The 23,036-nt window shown below is 36.2% G+C and overlaps 1 protein-coding gene across 1 annotated transcript; it reads right to left on the bottom strand.

Annotated features, from left to right (window-relative positions):
- Nucleotides 1-835: 835 nt before the first annotated feature.
- NTS (neurotensin) lies at nt 836-21,298 on the bottom strand. The gene is made up of 4 exons (XM_020993499.2): nt 20,995-21,298; nt 17,939-18,000; nt 9,022-9,243; nt 836-1,663 (listed from the first exon to the last, which is right to left on the bottom strand). Exons 1-4 carry the CDS (start codon nt 21,065-21,067, stop codon nt 1,511-1,513), a joined length of 510 nt encoding a protein of 169 aa, XP_020849158.1. The 5' UTR covers nt 21,068-21,298; the 3' UTR covers nt 836-1,510.
- Nucleotides 21,299-23,036: the final 1,738 nt, after the last annotated feature.

Below are 23,036 nucleotides of genomic sequence, written 5' to 3'. Positions count from 1 at the left end.
AGTAGATTATGAAAGACAGAGACTATAAGTAAACATAAGCAAAAATAGGAGAGAGAGAGAGAGAAACAGGAAAAGAGGATAGAGAGGAAGATGGAGAAGAAAGGGAGGGAGGAAAAGAGAGAGGGAGACAGACAGAGACAGGGAGACTGAGGCAGAGAGAGACAGATGAAGAGACAGAGATGAAACTTTTTGCATTGCACAGACAAGTCCCGTTTTAGATCCATTATCACACTAGTTTTCTGTACCTGATTAATGTGGTCTTTCGAAATGGCAGTGAAGAAGAAAACAGCTTCATTTCACGTGAACTTGACAATATAATGGGGTGAGCATTCCTGTAATTTATTATTGAGATTACCTGGGTAAAGCAGGGCTTGAGTGCCTCTTTAATTAGGAACAGCAGCTTCTGACTCCCTAAGGGAAGGGAGATTGAGGTAAGGCTATTGCCCGCCCAGGGCAAAGCCAAAGAGTTCCAGTCCCCTCCTCACCGCCTCCTCTCCCCCCAAAAAAGTTCTCTGCTACAAAGGGATTTCGCTAAGGAAGAACTGTTCTAACTCAGAGTGCACAATATTCTACAACTCCCAAGAGGTTTTGTGAAGGGCTGTGTAGTACAGACAGATCTCAGAACAACTTCATCAATTACTGCTTTTGATGTCCTATCACTTCTAATCTCTAGGCTCCAAACAATTCGATCCAATCAAAAGGAAAGGTACCTACATAACACTTCCCCCCAACAAAGTTCAGATGCCATCGATTGGACAATGCCACAGAATAGGAAAGAGGAGAGGATGGAATGAAGAACTAGTTTGATGAAAGTGACTTCTCTGAGACTCGTGGATCTGATGACTTGATTCACTTTATTACCTACAAAGTATCTTTTCCAGAAAGCTTTTATTTTAATCAAAAGATCATTCATTGAAATATAAATAATTATCAACAATTATTCAGGAATTTTCCTGAGTCTTACTTCTCTAAGACCATCACTCTCTATCTATGAATCTTGCAGATTCAAAATGGGTACAAGGAAGGGTGAATTTTCCTCTCTCTTCACTAATGCATTCAATAGGTTTATCAGCTATCCTGGCTTACTTGACTATCGATGGCTTAAACTATATTCCCTAAGCTTTGCCTGGGATGGAGATATAAACCAAAGGATTTCACTATTAACACTGGATGAAATTTTGTATAACATATAAAATATTTTCAATGATTAATTTCAATAATTCAAATAGTTTTCCTGTGAAATCACAAAATCAGATGTTGTTGCTAATATTTAATAGTTTTTGTTATACACAATACATCATGCTTAGAAATGAAATTTATTTGGAATGTTTTCTGTCCAATTCTTTTGATTAAAAAAAAATCACATTCAAGAAACCACAATTGCAGAAAAGACAAAAACAATTCTGTTCTTTTGTCATATAACTTTCACATTGATATGCTTGTATGTTGAATTATAAGGACCACGAAGCACAGTTACTCATAAACTAAATTTGATATTTTTTCCTCCTTTTCAATAGTAGGAAGCACTCCTTTTAAGTATGTAGGGTCTTCTGGCTTTATTCACATGGAGTTGCCGCTTCAGGATATAAGGGGTTTTCCTTTTCATTACTTCTTCTTTCTCACGGTTCAGATTTCCAGAATCCAGAACATCTTCTTGCAGTAGCTGTAATACATACAGAATCTGAATGAATCAGGGATATACAATTATAATCCCTTATACATACATACCATTTTAAAGTTGACAAACTCCTTTCATTTAGTGGAGAGAGTGAATCACCTGGAGTGAATCAGAAAGGCCTGAGTTCAAATCAGGCCTCAGACACTTAAGAGTTGTATTACCCTACCCTGTCCTTTTACCTCTGCCTGCCTCAGTTTCCTCATCTGTAAAATGGGGATAAAGTTAGCACCTACCTCCCAGGGTTATTGCAAGGAAAAAGTGAGATAACAATGCTAAGGACTTTTTCAAACCTTAAAGAGTTCTATCAATGTTAGCTATTATTACCATTATTAATAATATCACATTTGCCCCTCAAAATAACTCCAGTTTTATAGCTAAGGAAACTGAGAAGTTAAAAGGCCTGATTCAAGGTCACATGACAAGGGGGAGAAGTAGGCCAAGAACAGAAGACTCTTGACTGGTAACACAATGTTCTTCCCATTATCCCTGTACTTTATGGTGGGTTCTACATAGTTCATGTACATCAGAGACATGCCCAGGGGATCCTGAAGGATCTTAGGGCATTTTTCATGTTCTTTTAGTTTAGGTGGCTAGTCCAATATAGGAGACAATTAAACAGAAGGACTTGTCTTCAATTCATTCAGAGCCCTAGTCAGTCTCTGGCAAGACTAGAAAGCCATCTCATGGACAAAAAAAATAAAAGGCTTGAGTGAATTTCTATAGTTTTCCATTACATTGATCAGTTATGGAAATAATCTAAGGGTTTATTTTGCTTCAAGGCCAACCCAATGTAACACTGGGATCCAAGGAGAAACCTAATCTTTTGTTTTTTTACTAGAGTAGTCACAAACTTTTGGGATATCCTAGAACTCAGATTCCTATGATCATTCCAAATCATTCTAGATTCACATCTCTGGGATTGATATAGCGGGGTGGGGAAAGGAATTGGTCAGGGGAGTTGGAATAAGAATGAGGAAAACAGATGATACTTCCTCAGTGCAAGACCTTTTTGATATGCTGAACATCTAAGACAATGCCACAAGCAAGTGTCATAGGCCCTGAATAAATGTTAGTTGAATTGAATGTGTTGAATAAGGCATCACTCCAGTCCTTAATTAATGTCCTTGGTGCTGGTTTGTGTTCTTGTTTTTGTTTTCCTGTCAAAACTGATGTCACCCTAGCTTCTAGTTATCTCATATGTACTATGCATTCCAGGCAAGGCTTACTTCATGTTTCCATATACGACCTCTCTGTGCATGTATTATTTCCCTCCAATAGAATGTAAGCTTCCTGAGGGCAGGGTATCTTTGTATCCCCCAGGATCTAACACTGTGCCTAGAAACCAATAAATGCTTAATAATTTTGATGACTTCATGTGAATTGGATAGAATGGAATTCCATGGATTTGTGGTATGCCTCTTGACCCAGTACAAAACAGAATGAGAATATCTAATCTGAGGAGACAGGGAGAATAAATGAGGAAACAAGGTCAACCAGGTATGGCCTATTCTTGATGAAGCTATATTTGTTTGTTTTTTGATGATTGCTAGATTTTGAATACATATTTTCATAACTTTTAATTGAATATTATAGAAATTTGTCAAGAATCAAAATCCAACTCTCTGGCTCATGCTTTATAGACCTTTACGAGCCCCTTTTCAGTCTTTGGAAAGCCTGTCTATTTACCAGGATTTTTTCATGATAACTACCCCTGCCAGTTCCTAATAATACCCTAATGTTATTTGTCTAATCCTGATGACTTAAACTTATCGAAGGCAGCCACGTCCTCCCTTACCACCTCCTCATTTATCTTCGGTTTCACCTCCCTGTTAATTATTTTTGTTTTATCATCCCCAGTCTAAAGATCATCCTCCTTGGAAAGAAAACAAGCAAAAGAAGTTTTGAGTGGTTCATCCTTCTCACTATCATTCATTACCAACATCCCATTCACCCTGAACAATCATTCTCTCTCTTTGATTCTGCTCTTCTCCTCGACATAGATAAAGATCCATTTTCTACAATCCCAAATTTTCAATCTCAAGTTTTAGGCCATTCTGAATGCATTTCAGACACAATTCTTATTAGACTGTGCTATATTTTAGTATTTACCTTCATTTATCTCTTGTTTGAATCTTGTATACATAGCTTTAAAAAATGATTAGTTAATGATTTCCCCATTTAACCCTATATGCAGGGCCCTATGTTTCCCTCATCATGGGAATTCCTTCTGTTGGTGTCTTCATAATATCACTCTCAGAGATTCCCATGACTCAAGAGTATTAGATCATTGTTTTCTACATCCTTTCTCTGAATCATTTTAAGTCGCCTCTCTCCAAATCTAAAATGCACATCAAATTACGTCTGATATTCTTCTCTGTCTCAAACTTCATGATAATTTTGTTACCTGCCTCAAGGTTTGCTGCTGGTTCCATTGAAGAAAAAAAAAATCCCTCTTTGATGATGAGAAATAGGTTCAGAATAGCAGTTCTCCCATATACATCCATTTGAAAGAGGAGATGAAGTTGTACATTTTTTAGCTTTCCTGCTGCTAGTGGAGCAGGGGTTAACCTTCAGCAGATGTCCAGAGAGTTGAAGTCTCTAATTGCTTCTGAATCATGCTTCCACATCAGGTATGTGGCATTTCATTAACTACTCATAAAATTCCCCCTTCTGTCTAAGGGTATTGAGAAATATTTTGATAACAACATCACTTCCATTTCTCTCTCCATTGATCCTCACCCAAATGTTTTCAGTACAACTTGCTTTTCAGGTTCCTATATTTTCTCATCTGTCTGTATCTTCTGAATATATAATGATATTCCAACCAAAGAATTCATCTATTATTTATCTTGAATAAAGTATATATCCTTCTGGAATTTTATTCTGGTCATTAGTCACATCTTACCATGTCTCAGTGATGCCTGTGAATTCAAATTTACCTTATTGTGTTAGGAACTCTCATTATATTTAGTATTCATAGTTCATGCCTCTTTTTTTTAATATAAACATCTCATTCTATTGGTTGTTAGTTATTTTCTCATATGAATTATGTTGCTTTTCCTGCTAATTTTTCCATGTTATGACTGCTTGTTAAATTTGGGAAATCTGTATGGCATTTTCTCCCTACCCTTTCCTTTCTATCCACTTTATAAAAATCCAGGAAAATGTGCTTTTACCAAACCTTATTAAGTATTCTCCAAAACAAGTAATACATTCTACAATAGTGTTTTATAAATTATCTTAATTATTCTACTACAGTTTAATTCTTATGCAAGATATTAAGCATAGTAGTGTAGTAGTAGTAGTAGTAGTAGTAGTAGTAGTAGTAGTAGTAGTAGTAGTAGTAGTGGTGGTAGTAGTAGTAGTAGTGGTGGTGGTGATGGTTGTGATACTTAAACAATGTTTTTTTTGCAAAGAACTTTACATCCATTATTTTATTTGATCCTCACGGCAACCCTATAAAATAGATGCTATTATAATTCTTATTCCTCTGATGAAGAAACTAAAACAGAGGTTGAATGACACAGGTAGCAAGTGTCTGAGACAAGATTTAAACTCAGGTCTTCCCAGATCAAGTTCCACACTCTATGCCCTCTACCATCAAGCTACCTTTATAGATAGATAGATAAACAGATGAATAAATAAATGTGTGTTGAGTTAAATGTTTATGAAAAGGGGTGGGGAAGAAGTAATCTAGACCAGTTTTGATCTAATTCAACATCAGTAATTACAAGTAACTTTTGGTAAGCAGTGGTAATTTGCAGGGCATAGAATTTCTCTCCTCTCCTGTTCTTCATTAGTGAGAGGTGCATAAGTTCAAGTAAATGAACAGCTTTCTAAGCCTTTGCTCCCAGTATTCTAATCCTTATATTAATATGTGAGTCTTTTTACAATCTAAACAACTTTCATTTAATGGTCTTTTTTTTTTATGTGTTCAGTTGGTGGTGCTGCCTCACAAGACCCTACCAGACTTCCCAACTCAGAAAACCTGAAAATTAATTCAGTGTCTATAGGCTGTTCTTCCCATATGCTCTTCATGGTTATTAACTAGCCACTGTGTTCCTATCCTGGAAGCAATGAGCTGAGGTTGAAGCATACTAGCTCTACCATGATTAATTGGCAACCCAAGAGAGTTATGGAATCTCCATACTAAATCTTGATGGGAAAAGGCCACCATGCATGGCTTATACTTAAAAGCACTCTGAATACTTATTTTAATGATATGATGTTCCAATATTTTACAGACAGAAAATTTAAAAACCATTTTAGAAAATCTATTTCCAGTTGCTTGCCCAACGTAGGATAAAAGATTTAGTCAGACCTTTGTTATGTCTGACAAACTTTGAGTTCATTATATTGTCAGTAAATCACTTAATAGAATTTAAAGGACAACCAACTGAATAAACTGAATAAAATCTTGAAGTAATAGATTTCAACCTGCCGTTACTCCCTATGAGGAGGAGAGGAAAAAAAAGTACTAAGAGAAAATACCATTTCCAAATCTTTAGTTTTTCTATACAAAGTCCATAACTACTTTCGCTGTACCTTAAATAATATCATTTTATTTCTAAATCATTCAATAATGTGTTAATTTTTTTTAAAAAGCCCACTACTTTATAGCCTTTATTTTCTTATCTGATATATCATGTATCAGAATATGTCTCATATGACAAATCACGTCTTCCTTTTCATCTTTTTTGGTCAGGATGAAGGAGTCTTTGCCCGAAAAAAATCTGTCTTGTTATTTGCCTGTTGTACCCATGAGAATCTTATCCTCTGTTGTCAATAGTATGACATAGAATAGACAATATAGGGCTGGTGGGCCATGGAATTAGGAAGACCCATTGGCTTTCCTGCCTGTGACACATATTAGCTGTGGAATCAAAAGCAAGTCAGCTAATTTCTCAGTGCTCTACACAACTCCCTAAAACTATACATTTTGGAGAAGTTGTTGATCTGTATCTGTAAAGAAAGTTAAGAGAATACTAGGAGTTTCCCCCCCAAAAAAAATAAAATATAGTTCTAGATCCCCTAGCCCTATAGCTTCCCCCTTCCTTCAGTGATTTACAGAAGCAAGATCTTTGTTTAAAGAAATTAAATTTGTTTAAAGAAATTAAGCATCCTTTCAATCAAAGAATGACTAAATTCACTGGCAAAATGAAAATTAGTCAGGTCTACAGATTTTCTTCCCAAGAATTTCTGTTCTGTATGCCTTAATGGGAACATTGGAAGTCATCCTGCTATCTTTCCTCTTTCTCTCTGTGACAGACTGGAAAAATTACTAATGATAGTCCACGGTGAATACTGTGATCAACATAAAACTCGGATATGAAAGATGAGGGACAATCATCACAGTTATCAATCCAAAAGACTATTTAATTCTACTCCTCCCCCAGCCCACCACTGAAAGAATTAAAAAAAAAAAAACCAAAGATGTTTATTTTACTTGCCAGGATTTTATTTCCCCACAGCATTGAAATAAATTCAATAAATATTTACCAATCACCTCCTAAGTGGAGAGTGAGAGGCAACATGGTTCAGACTATAGGGAGCCTATCTCTGAGCCAGGAAGACATTGGGTCAAAATCTGCATCTGATACATATTGGCCCAATGAGCCTGGCTAATCTGCTAATCCTCTCAATGTCTAAGGCAATTAAAACTAGAAGTAACAGGGAAAATGCTAATATACATTGGCAGAGGGAAATCCTCATTGGGAGTTCCCTACTTCAGCAATGAAATCATATGTCCATCTATTCCTGTGTACAAAGCCCTATGTGCTGGGCTGGGGGTTGGGGGGTCAACTCCCATCACCAAGTAGCTTATGTTCTACTGAATTTCGATGCTAAGCCTTTCCAAAAGTTCAAGATGGTCCCAAACTCATCCACTTAGGTAGCAAAACATCAGCAACAATCCCTTCACTCTCTTAGTGGACATCAGATAGTCCCACATGATAGATTATACATTAGCATCTTTGAAATAAAGTTCACAGAACAGATCCACAGAATAGGAGAGATAATCATATTAATAATACCTAACATTTGTACAACACTTTATGGTTTGGAAAACACACACATAGACACTATGCACACACATACATACAAATAAAGTTATATATTCTCATTTGAGCCTCACAATCACCTTTTGAGGTGGGCACTATTACCACCCCCATTTTGTAGATGTGGAAACTGAGGCACAGAGAGATTTGTAATTTTTCCAGGTTCACAACAAAGTGTCTGGGGTGGGATTTGAACTCAGTCTTGCTGAGTTCTCTACTCTCTTAATATATTGCTGTATCTACTGTGGCAATATTCAGTTTGCTATGAGATAAGGTAACTTTTATCTATGGCTAAGTAGGATTCTGGGCTTCAGATGATTTGTTCTGGGCATGATATTAAAGTTAAATTATATTATTATAAATAAACTTTATAATCAAAAACTTCTGGTTAACAGCTCCAAATCATACATTTGATGTAGGAATAATTAAACACGATTATCTAGACTGAAATTTTATAATTATTGGTTCACTAACTTATTGAGAAAATTTGTTACTCCTGATGCACCAAACTATTGCTCCTATAGGTCCTCAAAAATGAATTCCTTTTTCTATTCGTCCATGATTATATTTCCTTGCAGTAGCTCTGGCTCCCTCCTTATCCTGAGCATTTCGTCTGAACACTCCAAACCACAGGCACTGAGATGTGTTAATCACTAAGGCAGAAACAGTCGGAAGTTGAGAAATTATGTGTTTTATCAATTCACCATTCTGTTTGTTTTGGAAGACACTGACTTAGACATGTCCTTGCAGTGCTGAATAATGAACAATATTTTATAATTGAGTTACAGTGCGGTTGACGGGAGTTGCTGAAAACAAATGAAATTCATACACAGTGGAAACGGGATACCCTATTTTGAGATGCACTAACTGCTACTCAAATTGTACTAGTCTAATAAATTCTTATAACAACTGAAACCATTCCTAGTGTGAAATTATTGACAGAGGACCAATAATGATTTCATGGTTCTTGACAAAAATATGAATATCTTGAACTCCCTAAGATTCCTTGGGCATCAAAAAAGTCCTTCCTTGAGTGTGAATTAAATACATATTATATGGATTAAATCTCCATTAAATTATATCCTCCTCTAAATTTGGAGGGAAATATTGTACTCAACCCCAAATATTTGAAATGACTTTGATGGCTGCCAGAATTGGGAACCACATCCTTCATTTCCAACATTTGTGAGTCTTGCTACTATACTACTTGTCAGAATTGGAAGGAAATCAAGAGAAATCGGCACGGCACCAGTGTAACAAAAAGTAGGTTTGCATTCCATGTCTTACCTCCCAGTGTTGAAAGGCTCTGCTCTGACAGATTTTCTGGATCTGGAAGATGGTCAGCATTGCCTCCAAGTTAAAGCCATCTAAAGCTGAGAACTGCCTTCTCAAGAGAAGCTCATCTTCGCCAATCTCTCCTATTTCTTCAGCTTGGTTGTTTAAGTTATTGACAAGGTTGCACACATTCAGCAGGGTCATTTTCCAATGAGGAAATCTTGCTTTACTGATCTGTGATAGGCAAAGGAATATATAAAACTGAAGATCCCATCTTCAAATTTGGTTTACATCTGAGAAATGGGTAAACTGGTGATAGGATCAAGCTTGACATTTTAAACAAACTGCTATGTTTTATGTTAGATTCTGTGTTTAAAAACCACAGTCGTTGGCTCACCACATCTAATGAGCTGGGAGGGACCTTAAAAATCACCTTCTCAGTTCAGAACCCTCATTTAACTAATGAGGAGGCTGATATATGGTAGTAATTAAAAACTGTTGCTAAACAAGGAAATTATTAATTATTTTATCTTTTGCAGTCTTTTTTTTTTTGATGAGGCAATTGGGGTTAAGTGACTTACCCAGGGTCACATAAGCTAGTGAGTGTTATGTGTCTCAGGCTGGATTTGAACTCATGCCCTCTGACTCCAAGGCCAGTGCTCTATCCACTGTGCCACCTAGCTGCCCCTAGTCTTTCTAATGAAATATTATTTGAAGATGTTTCTAAAGTTGTGATTATGTGAGAATAGATTTTGAAATGCGTCTACTTTTATATTTTAGAAACTCAAATGCCAATTAGTCATTTAGCAGCTGCATTTTACTATTCAGATAAAAAGAAAGAGGGGAGAATGTAGTTCCAATGACCATCATTATTCCATGAAAGCCAAAATCATCAACTATGTTGTGAGATATGAAGAGGAATGGCAAAGTAGGGGGCTGACCTATAGGACTGTAGAATATTTTAAATAGAAAATAGTAGTAGTAACAAATTAATATCATAATAGCAAGAACTAGCATTTCACATATATTCTCATTTGATCATCATAATAACTTGAGAAGTCAAGTACTACAGATATTGTAATTCTCATTTTATAGATGAGGAAACTGAGGCTCAGAGAGAAATTAAGGAACTTGAGAGGCAGCTAGGTGGAGCTATAGTGAACAGAGGGGTTGGGCCTGGAGTCTGGAAGACTTTAGTATAAATCTGGCTTCAGACACTTGCTAGCTGTGTGACCCTGGGCAAGTCACTTAACCTCTGACTGCCTCGGTTTACACATCTATAAAAGGAGGGGAATAATAATAACACGTACTTTTCAGGGTTGTTGAAGAGTAAAATAAAATAATATTTGTAAAGTGCTTTGCAAGCCTTAAATCACTACTTAAATACTGTCTATATACCATGGACATACAACATGAAGGTGTGGGCTGAAATTAGAACACAGGTCTTCCTGACTCTGAGTCCAGCACTCTATCCACTCCTCATAAAAAAGAGAAAGGACTGGAACTGGAGAGCCATAGGTACCTCCTTGATCTCTAATCCTATGACCCTAGGGGGTCACCTGCATGCAAGAACAGCATGGCATTGTAGATGAAGAACCATTCTGGGGGGAAGTAAGGCCTCCAGGATCAAGCCCTGCCTCTGGCACTTCCTGACTACGTATCCCTGAGTAGACCCCTTAAACTTTCAGCATTTGAAGCAACTTCCTAAGATTAGAAATTGAAGAGAACCCATGGGGACCTGAATTGGTAGAAAGAGTTTCCTGACCTGGGAGTTCCAACGTCTAGCCCTGATCTTATGATTCTATGAATATTAGTAATATCACAAGTATTAGTAAGTGTGAATGCTATTAATTATGATCCTTAACCATTAATAATATTGACAGGATCAACAATTCTCACTGCCTTGCAGAAAGTTTACTAGAGAAGGTGATACAAAGGGGACTGTGTGTGTGTGTGTTTTTTTAACATAACATAGTATTAGAGACATGAACAGAGTACAATGTGTGTTCCCCAGTCTTCAGTTACCTTCAGAATAAACAGTAATGCTACAAACAAAACCTTACCCTGAGCTTCTTCAGGAAATCAGGTCTTGCAAAACAGATAAGGTACAGTAAGAAAAATAGATGTTATCGTTTCATTATTTAGTCACTACAAATTCATTCATCATTTTAAAAAAAGTGACAGCCTCTCATTTTCTGTACCTTCTAGTAGGTAATAAAAGCACGTATGTAGACCAGAAATGCCGACAAGGTCAACAGAATGAATATGTATGCAAAATTCAAAGAGCCAGGAACTAAGGAAATATTAAAAACTCACAAATGTTCCATTGTACATTCTAATCTAAAGAATTTACCCAACTCAATTCAACTGAACAAATACTTCTTAACCACATGAAAAAGGCAAGATACTATGCTCGGTTTGTTGGATACAATGAATTTTAAAAGAGAATCTTTTATTCCCCCAAGTAGAGTTCACTCTACTTTACTGCCATGATAATGATATATAAGAGCTAAGGGCAGTATAAGAACAGCTCTGGTAACTGAAGGACGGTGGGCAGGTAGGTACTGCAGATGGTTAGGTAGCACAGTTGGACAGAGCTCCAAGCCTGGAGTCAGGAAGACCTGAATTCAAATCCAGCCTCAGACACTTACTAGCTGTGTGACCTTGAGCAAGTCACTTAACCCTGTTTGCCTCAGTTTCCTCTCCTGTAAAATGAGCTAGAGAAGGAAATGGCAAACTACTCCAGTATCTTTGCTCTCCAAAAAAAACACACAAATGGGGTCACAAAGAGTTGGACGCAACTGAATAACAACAACAAAAACTGTAGGACTGTCTCCATATAAGTAGGTCTCATCATTTTGTATAGCATCAGTGCTTTCAGTGATCAGATTCCACAGTAATTACCTTTGTTCTTCCCATAGAAAACAGCTTCAAAAAATTACTATGAATGAGCTATTAAGAAAGTAGCTTAACTTCCTGTCAAGTTGGTGTCCTCATTACTCCTTAATATATTTTATAGATGAGGATTTATAGTTCTTCTCTATAATCAATTTCAAAAGCAAGAAACAAAGTAAAGTTTTAAAAAACTAAACTAAAAATCAAAAAATTATCCTTTCCAAACTATTTTTAAAAGTTTTAATTTTAATTGTCCTCCATAGAGACAGATATAGTAGTTTGATGAATGTGCTGTATTAGGAAACATATAAGACTATATCTAGAGGAGGTGAAATTATTCCTGGTTTTGGAAGCTCTACCTTGTGCCTTCAAAGCTGGCCAAGGTGGAGATGAGAAATAGTTGTCATTCTAATAGAATAGAAGCTCTTTGAGGCCAAACAGTGCTCCATTTTGGTCCTTCTTTTCCATTCAATTCCATTTCCATTCCAGCAGTGCCTGGCACTTAGTAGACACTTGATAAATGTTTATTGAACTCAGTTACTGAAATAGTATAACCTAAAGTGCTCTTGTCTGGGCATTACAGGATCTGGGTTTTATGATACCTATCGACCCTATAATCTTGCGCAAGTCTCTCAACCTCTGTTTATTTCTCTGTAAAATGGGAATGGAATAGGCAAACCACTCTGGTATCTTTGCCAATGAAAACCCTAATGGGGTCGTGAAGAGTCAGATGTGACTGAAACGATTGAACGACAACAAAAAAAAATGGCAATGAAAAACAGGGTGTCATAGAGGATAGAAAGCTCGCCTTGGATTAGAGGACTTTTCATTTCTGACACATATCAGATGAATGATTGTGGGCAAGTAATTTACTTTCTCGATATCCCAGGAATAAAGTAGGTATATATCATATACATGGGGAAATGACAGTCTTGGTACAAAATGGAGGAAAGTAAGGGGAAGAAGGGACAGAGAACATGTTAGGAAGAATTTGATTGTCAGTAATTTTGGAAAGCTCGTATTTTAACCATCTTCGTACATTTTCAGAGCCCTTCTGGTACCTTTAGGTCACCTTCTCATACTAGGGGTTAAGTAACAAACAGTATATTCTGTTCAAACCACCACTTTATTCTAACACCTTATCCCTCAGTCTAATGAGACCTTATTAGGTATTCCATCCAGATGACATGAACAGGACGTTCATAAATTTGAAAGGATGGGAGATATTGAAAATGAAATTAATTCCTTTGAAAAATGCCTAAATCACCAACAGCTGCCTGAAAATAAGGAAAATATAAATTTTAATGGAAGTCTTCTTGGGTTTAATTTTAAATATTTCTGGCTTATATATCCATTTACATGGAAGTGAAACAGTTGTTTTCTAGATTTAAAATATAAATCTAATAATCCAGTTATCTTTTCAACTATCTAAGTCAACAAATATGTTTGGGGTAGGTTTCATGGTGTATGAAATGAGTTTTCTCCCCTTACCTCCCTTTACTATTTTAATGTCTCCTACTAACCATTGTTATTTTACCAAAAGTATTTGTTTCTTTTTAATTTCCCTGCTCAGGATAGAGCCATCATTTGGCTTCCTTTTCCAACTTCATAATATTGATGCATGCCTTTGTAATTACAAATTTCTATTAAACACATTGAAAACCTATCTTTCCCTCCCTCCCAAAAAAATAAAAAAAAATTTTCATTGAACAAATGTAGAGCTATAATTTAGGTTAACAAGAAACATGGAATAATTATATTTTGGGGTCTTCGTCAAAATGTTTCCTAAAGGAATAAATTTAAATGTTGCTTTTTAAGCAACATTTTATGTTTGTTCAAATAAGGAATTAAGCATCTTTTTAGCCACGGCTTTGCCTGAAGACAAAAAACAAAACAAACAATAACAACCACAACAATAACAAAACAACCCTTTAAATCCAAAATTAAGTCTCCAACTATGAAAACTAACATAGTCAGGGTCCATTCTCCTTGAGGGATTGTTCCATGTAAGAAGTGTTGGTAATGGGGCAGCTAGGTGGCCACAGTAGATAGAGCACCAGCCCTGGAGGCAGAAGGAACTGAGTTCAAATCATACCTTAGACACTTAACACTTGCTGTGTGACCCTAAGCAAGTCACTTAACCCCAATTGCCTCACCAAGAAAAAGTATTGGTAAAAGTAAAGGTTTCTTGATCAATAAAATGAAAAGATTCAATCACGTGATCTCTAAAATACTTAATATTCTATATCTTCCACAATAGAAATAGGAAATGGAAAAAAAATCAAAAATTCATAGTACTGTAGATTTAGACGTTGTATTTCATTCAATTCAATTCATTTACTAAGTTCTTGTTATGTAACTTTGCCAGTTTGGGGGGATACAAAGGGTGGGGCTAGGAAAGCCACTCTCCTCAAGAAGCTTACTTGTAATGAACTTTTTGTTTTTTTTTTTTTTGATTTTGCTTTTTTTTTTGGTGAGGCATTTGGGGTTAAGTGACTTGCCTAGAGTCACACAGGCAGTCAGTGTTGTATGTCTAAGACCAAACTTGAACTCAGGTCCTCCTGACTCCAGAGCCGGTGTTCTATCCACTGCGCCACCTAACTGCCCCGGTAATGGACTTTTGAAGTCATAAAATTCAACCTTCTCCTTTTACAGGCGAGGAAACTGAGGTCCGGAGAGGTGAAATGATTTATTCTCCATTCTTTGATTCCCAGACTAATGAGCCCCACTAAAGGAGAGGCTAAGTAATAAATAATTAATAATACTACTACTAATAAAAATCTAGTACTTATATAGCACTTTAAGGTTCAAAAAGTTGTTTATAAATATTATTTTGTTCTCCTAACATCCCTGGAAGATAGATGCTATTATTATCATCCCCATTTTATATATGAGGAAACTAAAAGCAACAGGTTCAATGACTTGCTGAGAATCTAGCCATACAAGTAGTCAGTTTCTGAGGTCGCATTTGAACTCAGGTCTTCCTGACTCCACAGCCAGAACTCTATCTACTGTGGTACCACCCACCTGCCTCAATATCAGAAGATCTTAGGTTTAGAGCTGGAAAGGAAATGGGCTCAGAAATTCTCTAGTCAAATCTCTCCATCATTCAGCCTGCTGCTGGATCAATAACACACACTATAAGGAATTCACTATAAGAACATTGAGCTAAGTGGAAATATATTCCTCTGAAATTATCTAGCCATATCAATTAGATCTAACCAGAGATGTGTATTTGCTAGTTGTCTCTGATGGATTTCAATCCAGTTTCTCTGAGAAGGTGCAGAGAAACAAATAATTGATCATCTTTAAGTTGGAGAGAAGTCCTGCTTATGAAGTCCAGGACTCACAGATCAAATTAAGAGATCTGATGCTAAACTCTCACCTATGTGGGACAAGGGATGTCAGAAAATCCTGAGTATAAATCCTAATACTAACTATATAACTTCGGGCAAGTCATTTAACCTTCATTTGTCTTAGTTTCCTCATCTGTAAAATGGGCATAATAATAGTGCCTACCTGCCAGGATTATTGTGAGAATAAATAAGATAATATTGAAAAGTGCTTTGAAAAACTTAACACACTGTATAAATGCTAGCCATTGCTTACTATTATTGTTGTTTAAAAAGAAATCTCTAGCCCTTCAAACGATGAATATTAGATTCATAACCAATCTTCATCTTAGTCACATCCTGAGCGCTTTTGGAATCAAGAGATCTGAGAGATGATCTTGACTGGATTATGGGCCCAATATATGGGGGCACTCCCTCCCTAATCCCCCTAGAAAGAATAATATTAATGTTGAGTCAGTACAATGAGTTGTATCTGCTTTAGTCTCAGAATTCAGTCAGGACTATATCTTAGATTCCCTGGTGTCAAAAACATTCCTTTGGTTCTTATCATAAGCTACCATCATGACCAAATATACTTTATGGCACAATATTGGGAATTATTGTTCTGTCAATGTTGGTTCTGGCGTCCTTGGAGGGAGATTAATCATTAGGTGTTTGCCACATATAGTCCAGGAGTCAGTATCGCTGTGCTTAGGTTCCCATAAACCAAGCATGAGCTTACTGGAGTGCTTTATCCTTCAGTATTAACTGGAGGGCAGGGACTGTTTCAGAACGTGTGCACTTAGCATTGATACATAGTAGGTGCTTAATAAATGTTTTTTGATTGTTCAAATCTGGCACTACCTTCTCCAGGAAATCTCGTTGATTACTACCTCTGCCCAGATAAGAGTTATCCCTCATGTTTCAGTTGTCCTTGCACTACGCTATCTTATATATATGTGTGTGTGTGTGTGTGTGTGTGTGTGTGTGTGTGTGTGTGTGTGTGTGTGTGTGTATGTAGGTGTGTATACACACATATATATGTATGTACTTTGTGAATGTATTGACTCCTCCCCCTCAAAAAGATAAGCCTTTAAAGAGTAGAGGTTACTTCATTGGTGTCTCTTTCTCATGCTTGAAATGGTGCCTGACACATAGAAGGTACTTGCCTGAAATGAATTGCCTTTCGTACTCAAATATGTCAGGCCCACAGAAAACACCAGTGGTCCTGGGTTCTATAATTATATGATGGAATATGCTCAAGAACAAGAAACACTCAGTGTTGGATGGCCCAAATTATTTGAGTCCATAACTATTCTCATTTAATAAAATTAGCATTAATAATAATAAATTATGGCTAACATTTATATAGGGCTTTCTATAATTGGGCACTGTGCTAAGTCTCCTCATTTGATCCTCACAGCAGCCCTGGGAGATAGGTGCCATTATCATCCTCATTTTACAGATGAGGAAACTGACACAAATAGAAGTTGTGATTTGTCCAGGTCATACAACCAGTCTGAGGTCAGATTTGAACTCAAGTCTTCCTGACTCCAGGCCCAGTACACTAACCACTGTGTAAGCTAGCTGCCCCAAATAATATTTAGTCATATATTTAGCATAAATGATATTTAGCACCTAAAAATAGCACAGTCTTCTTGCATGAATCATTCAACAAGCATTTATTAAGTTCTTACTGTAGACCAGGCACTGACATGACATTTAGGAGGCTTGTCAATCAATTAGTCTACAAGAGGCAGTATAAAGAGTATAAAGAGCAGTGAATATAAAATCAGAGAACCTGGTTTGGATTACTGATTGCTACTTCCTCTCTGTGTGACCTTGGACAGGCATTTATCCTGCCCTAGATCTCAGTTTCCTCAACTTCAAAATGACTACGTTTGTACTACATGGCCTCTCAGTTCCTTTTCAACTCTAGAAGAATAATCTATTGGATTCAAATTCTGACTCTGTCCACCTGTGTGATTTGGGCAAACCCCCTTTCCTCATTGGATCTCAGTCTTCTCATGTCATCTTCTCATCTGTCACCAATTCAATAGACTCAATGACCTCTTAGGTATCTTCAAGAAGATTCTAAGCATCCTTTGAACAAATATTTCAAGTTGAGTTCCATTAATTTGTCAACAAGAAGGCTAAGCATATGTGACTTGAACTGTGGTTGAATCACCAGTTAGTGATGGAGACAGTGCTGATATTGCCGGTATCCTTAACCTCAATTCGATTTCACTCTACCATATTGTCTCCTCCCATTGTTACCATCTTTTATTCTAAAGATTTGTAAAACATTTGCTGTTTCCTTTACACAATCTAAAAACTTTCTAGTTAGTTGTCATTGGAAGCATTTAAATTGAGATCAATAAACCTTTCATCAAACCTAATCTAATAAGACTGGAAACACATTTTTCCTTCAGTGACTTTGCCTCTTTCTCATGAAATCAAATGTGACCATTTAATTAAAACAACACTGCAATGAGTGAGAGTCATGCTAGCCTTCTCTGTGTAATGTCAACACCTTTACACTTCCTTTGAACTCGAGGAAAATCTTTCAGAAAAAGGAAATGCTTTGAAATGAACTTTTAGGTCTAGCCTGGAAGTGATTACCATCAGAAAGGGAGACCATGTTCATAATGAAAGGACCTATGTTCAGTAGCCACTGACTGGAAGAAAGAAAAAAGAATTACCTTTGATGTGTACAGATTGGTCAATAAATCTGCTTCCAGTGCTTTCATTTCCTCTTCTGAATCTGAAGGGAAAAAATAAAAAACACCTGCTTATCATCAAATATTAATTAGCTAGACCATACAGTTCCATGATCATCTTAGAAAGTTTTGGTTTGGTTTGATATTAAAAGGCTAAGATTTAATCAGGGACTGAGTTTCTTCTCTAAATATGAGAGATAGATACAGAAACAGGGAGTCAGAAATAGGCTGTAAGACAGAAAAAGAGAGAAATTAAAACATAAGAGTCAGAGCTAGAGAGACAGAGACACAGAGAAGGATGGAAATTCTGTCACAGATAGATAAAAACACAGAGTTAGAGAGACAGAGACACACAGAGAGACATAGAGACAGAGATAGAAAGACAGAGTCAGAGAGAAAAATCAGTTAAAATTACCTTCTTAATAGGTGTCTAGAGTAACAGACACTCTTATTTAAAAAATCTGCATGTAAGGTTGTTAAAGAAGGCATTGGATTGAAGCAATTTCTCTAAATAATTTCTATATCTTCCATATTGTATGTACTTGGGTCATAGATATTGTATATTTCAGTTTTCCTGGAAATATAATCCTGTATTTGATCCTTACCAGGCATGTAAGCCACATCTGAAAACTGTCATTATTCAATTTAAAGGAGTCATAGTATCCAAGACCTAGGGCTGGAAGGATCCAAGTGGTCAGCTAGTGCAAACCTCTTATTTTATAAAAAAGGAAAGAGAAGCCTATAAGGTCGAATGTCTAGTCCAAGGTCACACAAGGATTATAGTAGCAGTGCTGTAATTTGAACCCAGATCCTGTGATTCCACATGCATTTCAACTGTTAATGTACTGACCACATGTACTGCCTCATCTCTAAATTATATAATTTTAAAATGCATGATGTATGAGTCCAAGAGAAAGTCTTAAAATTAGAACACAGTCCAGTCAACAGTCTGTTGACAACAGTCAATAACGCTTCACTGACCCTTTGAGCAAAGGGTACTATGACTTTTCTGAATTCACATATTATTTTAGACTTGAGTATACATTTTGAAGCAATTGTCTTATTGTGCAAGGAAGTGGTAATGGGCAATTCATTTAGGAAATGAAGGTCTATTCTCACATTAAATTAGGGGGGAAAATTGGCTGAATATTCCTGACTCATGGACTTGAAAATTTCTATAGTCTTTATAATCACTGCTTTATGCTCTCATGGATTTTCTTTTCATAAAGAACATTTAAACAGTTTTATTGACCTCTTTTAAGTAAACTGACAGAGCTCTATTAAAAAAAAAGCCTGCTATATTAATTCAACAACACTGTCTTATGTTTTCATTTTAAGACAAGCTAGATTCAGTGAATAAATGACAGAGGCCTTTTATCTCCTCATATATACATGAAAGGGCTGAACAGATGCATTAAGCTTGGATAAACAATTTGTTAACAGGCTTTACTAGGAGGTGTCACTTTTCCAAGGAGACAGGATTGCTTTTCCTTAGGGACCATATTTTACATTATTTTTTTTTCCCTAAAGAAAATAAAGACAAATACCCTAAGCCATTTTAAGTGGTCAATCACTAAAACCCATAAATTAGGAATCACTGTTGAAAGCAGTTTAAGATGTTTGGGACCAAGTGTTTAATTAAGCAACAGCCATCCCTTTCAAAGATAGCTTTCATGACATGCAACTATGTGGTAAGAATGAGTACAACATATCACAAAATAAAGCTTTATCAAATTAGACCTATTTTCTCCTATAAATGTTAAATCACCATTCTCAAAATTTGCATGAATAAAAAAATATTTCTTTTTAAAACACTTTTATGCATTTTTCTGTTATAGTAATTTTTAAAATGCAGATAGAAGTTGAACATAAAGACGGAGTTAGATTTCATAAGTTCTGTACCTATGAGCTGTGCAGGGGGGGAAAAAAGCTAATGTCTGAAAATATGTGCTTTTGAATACCATAAGCCATCCTCAAATGGTCTATGCTTGAAACCTATAAATTACGGTTCATCTCAGAAGACTGTTTTAGATTTAATGAGCAAAGTGTTTAAGTAATAACCAATCCTTTCAAATATAATTTAACTATGTCTTTCATCCCATATAACTATGTGGCTATTGCTATATATATCCCATATAACTATTGCTAAGAATGTCCGAAATTGACATATATTTTCTCAGTTCATTTTCAAGCTTATTTCTGCAAGCATCTTTGACTCGGCAAAGCTATAAAGAGCCACTGTCTATTGCAAACTTATCTTCTGTGAGAGAGTTCTAAAATAACATGCAATCAGCAATGTCTTTCCTGTTGCCTCTTCTCCCAAGTACCAAATACATAAGAATATGTCAGCTTTATTCTATCTACAAAAAAAAAATAGGGCTGCTGATTTTTCCCTAATTTGCTTATAGTACCTTCCAAAGCAAATAGAAAACCACTTTTTTAAAAAAAAATTCTCTGATATTATACAAAGATTGCTCAATTTTCTAAGGTATGTAGTGATGTGTTGTAGGCATCAAAAGTTATAAGTCTTTCATATTAGATGCAATAATCATTCTTGGTAATCACAAACCAACTTTCACTATTATCTTCATATTCACTAGTATGTGTTTAGAATTTTTGCACATTACCAATCATAAGGGAGAGAAAAAAACTAAAAGCCTGAATGGGGATGATAATTAAGTGTCTTAATTTAATGATGAGTGCCCGATTGGTTTGACAGATACTGCCTCTGCACTCTCAATTGGGCAAAAAAAAAAGCCTGATTTAGCCTTATTCGTTCAGTGTTGGAGTTTCAAAAAGTGTCGAGCAGTATTTTCATCTATCACACTGGCACTAGCTTTGCAGATTTTTAAAGAAAATACTTATGTACTTCCCTGTCTTCATAGATAAATTAAGCAGGCATTCACACTATATATCCATATGGAACAAAAACTGGAATAAGTTAAAAATTCTCTAAGGGTGCATTAGCATAAATAGCAGAAAACAATAATTTTTTAAAAAAGATTATTTCTCACTTAGCAAAGAGCAGCTGAGCTTACCTGAGCACAGACTCTGGGAGGTAAAAGCCAGAAACATCATGCAGACCAGGTGAATTCTCATTCTTGACATCATACTTTAGTCTTCTAGAAAGTAAAGTCCATAAATATTAGAGAGAGCGAGCGAAGCTGCAAACGAGTATCTCTCTGCTTTCCTATTGCCTTCAGCTGACTTTGAAAGTGAGTGAACCATGAGGGGAGCTCTGGACGATTCCCTATATATACATAAGCAGTGGGATGATGTCACAAATATACAGGGATTATCTCTTTGTGAAATGGCCTCCTTTGATTCCTTCCCCCTTCCCTTTACACTTTCTCCTCCCCCTTCCCCTCTGCCTCCCTCTCCTCCTCCACAGATGAATCTTGAGTGAGACTGATGCTGTTCACTAATTGTATTGCTTTACATTTCTGACGTACTCAGGAGCCATTCAAAATTGCTGCCTTGTAGGGCAAACTGGACCCCTAGGCAGGAAACCTGCCAGTAGCTGGGCACCTCTTTTCCACTTATTGCTGTCCTCTCCAAAAACTTTTCATTTTTTTTTTTCATGGAAGATCACTGGTCCTGAAGTCCCTGGTTTTCAGTCCTAATCTCCAAACATAGATACATGGGGAGTCAGTGACTTTATTTATTTATTTTTTAATGTTAGCAGCAACCAGAAATAATAAGAAGACATGCTTGAAAAACAGAACTTGTGATCAAGTGTCCTCTGGATTTTAGTATTTTCAATAGCATAGGTTTTGGAGAAATCAGAGGAAAAAGAGTGTGATGGGCAGAGCATGATACCAAATGAGTGAACTGAGCTGAGATAAGGCAAAAAATGGAAATATATTAGGAGAAAGAGAGGTGAGAGAAAAAAATAGAATGCATGCTATTTTTTGACTTGATTTTTATGAATATCTCTTGTTTTTAATCACATTTTCCCAGTATATTTTCCCTCTCTTTTCCACCCTCACAACCTAACAACATAAAATGCAAATCAGCTCAGCAAAAGTAAACCAGTCCAAAGGTATATTCAATGGACAACATAGTCTCAATAATAAGTGGACTTTTCTTCTCCAATTTGTTTGATTTATATGATCATGTTAATAGTTGTTCCTTTGAAAGGATGACAAACTTATCTAAGATCATAAATTCTAATGAATATCTTGGAAAGCAGATTTTATCTGCAGAGAGAAAGTCTGCCAAACATAGCATATTTATCTAAGATTAGGTAGGCAGGAAGACAATATATTAGGACCCCAGTAAATTCTGATCAATATTGGTCCCTCCTCATTTTTAAATAAATTGCCTCTGCCCTTCCTTCTGCATCTCTCTTGCTGTTATCCAGTTTTAACTAACTCTTACCTTAAATAAGAATGGGTATTCTTCATCCTCTGTCTCTTCTTGAATTTACCTTTTCACGAACTTCTTCTCCTTCTCATCATCCTCTTCTGTACCTAGAGAAAATGGCTCTTTACCTCTAGAAAGCTGATAGTCCAATACACACACCATCCCCAAGAATCACTTTTCTAACAGAAATCTTTCACTTTTTTTTCCCACTAGCACAATGACAGTCATATGCAGTTCTCAGAAGAAAATTGCTCAAACTGCCTTTTTATGAGAGTCTTTTTTTTTCTTTTTGGTTTTTTTCTTAGAGTATTTCATAGAGTGGGGAGAGGGATGAGAAGAGAGAGAATATTCTGTGCTTACATGCATCAGGTAAGAGAAAATTCGGTGTTCCTCTTTAGAGGGGGTATCTTACAAAGTCTCAGTGCCTTAATTGTTATTGAAAACAAAATCCAAAATACTCAGTTTTCAAGAGAGTGAAAATTGATTTACCTTCAGTGTCATACAGGAAAATTGCCATGAATTTCTTCCCCTTTCCCTGAATTTGAAGAGAAAAGATGAACATTACCCATTTCATAACTACTTTAATAAGCAACAACATCTTTACAATCTACGTATTTAAGAAATGTATTGACTGCTCCAATGTGTGATATCATTGATCTGTATAGGGAATTGTCAAGAAATAAAGGATGGAAAAGAGGAAGCAAGGGGCCAGTTT

The sequence above is a fragment of the Phascolarctos cinereus genome, unplaced genomic scaffold (genome assembly GCF_003287225.1).
Source record: "Phascolarctos cinereus isolate Bilbo 61053 unplaced genomic scaffold, phaCin_HiC Scaffold_1;HRSCAF=81, whole genome shotgun sequence".
NCBI lineage: Eukaryota > Metazoa > Chordata > Mammalia > Diprotodontia > Phascolarctidae > Phascolarctos > Phascolarctos cinereus.
This window is presented reverse-complemented; position numbering and strand designations above follow the sequence as displayed.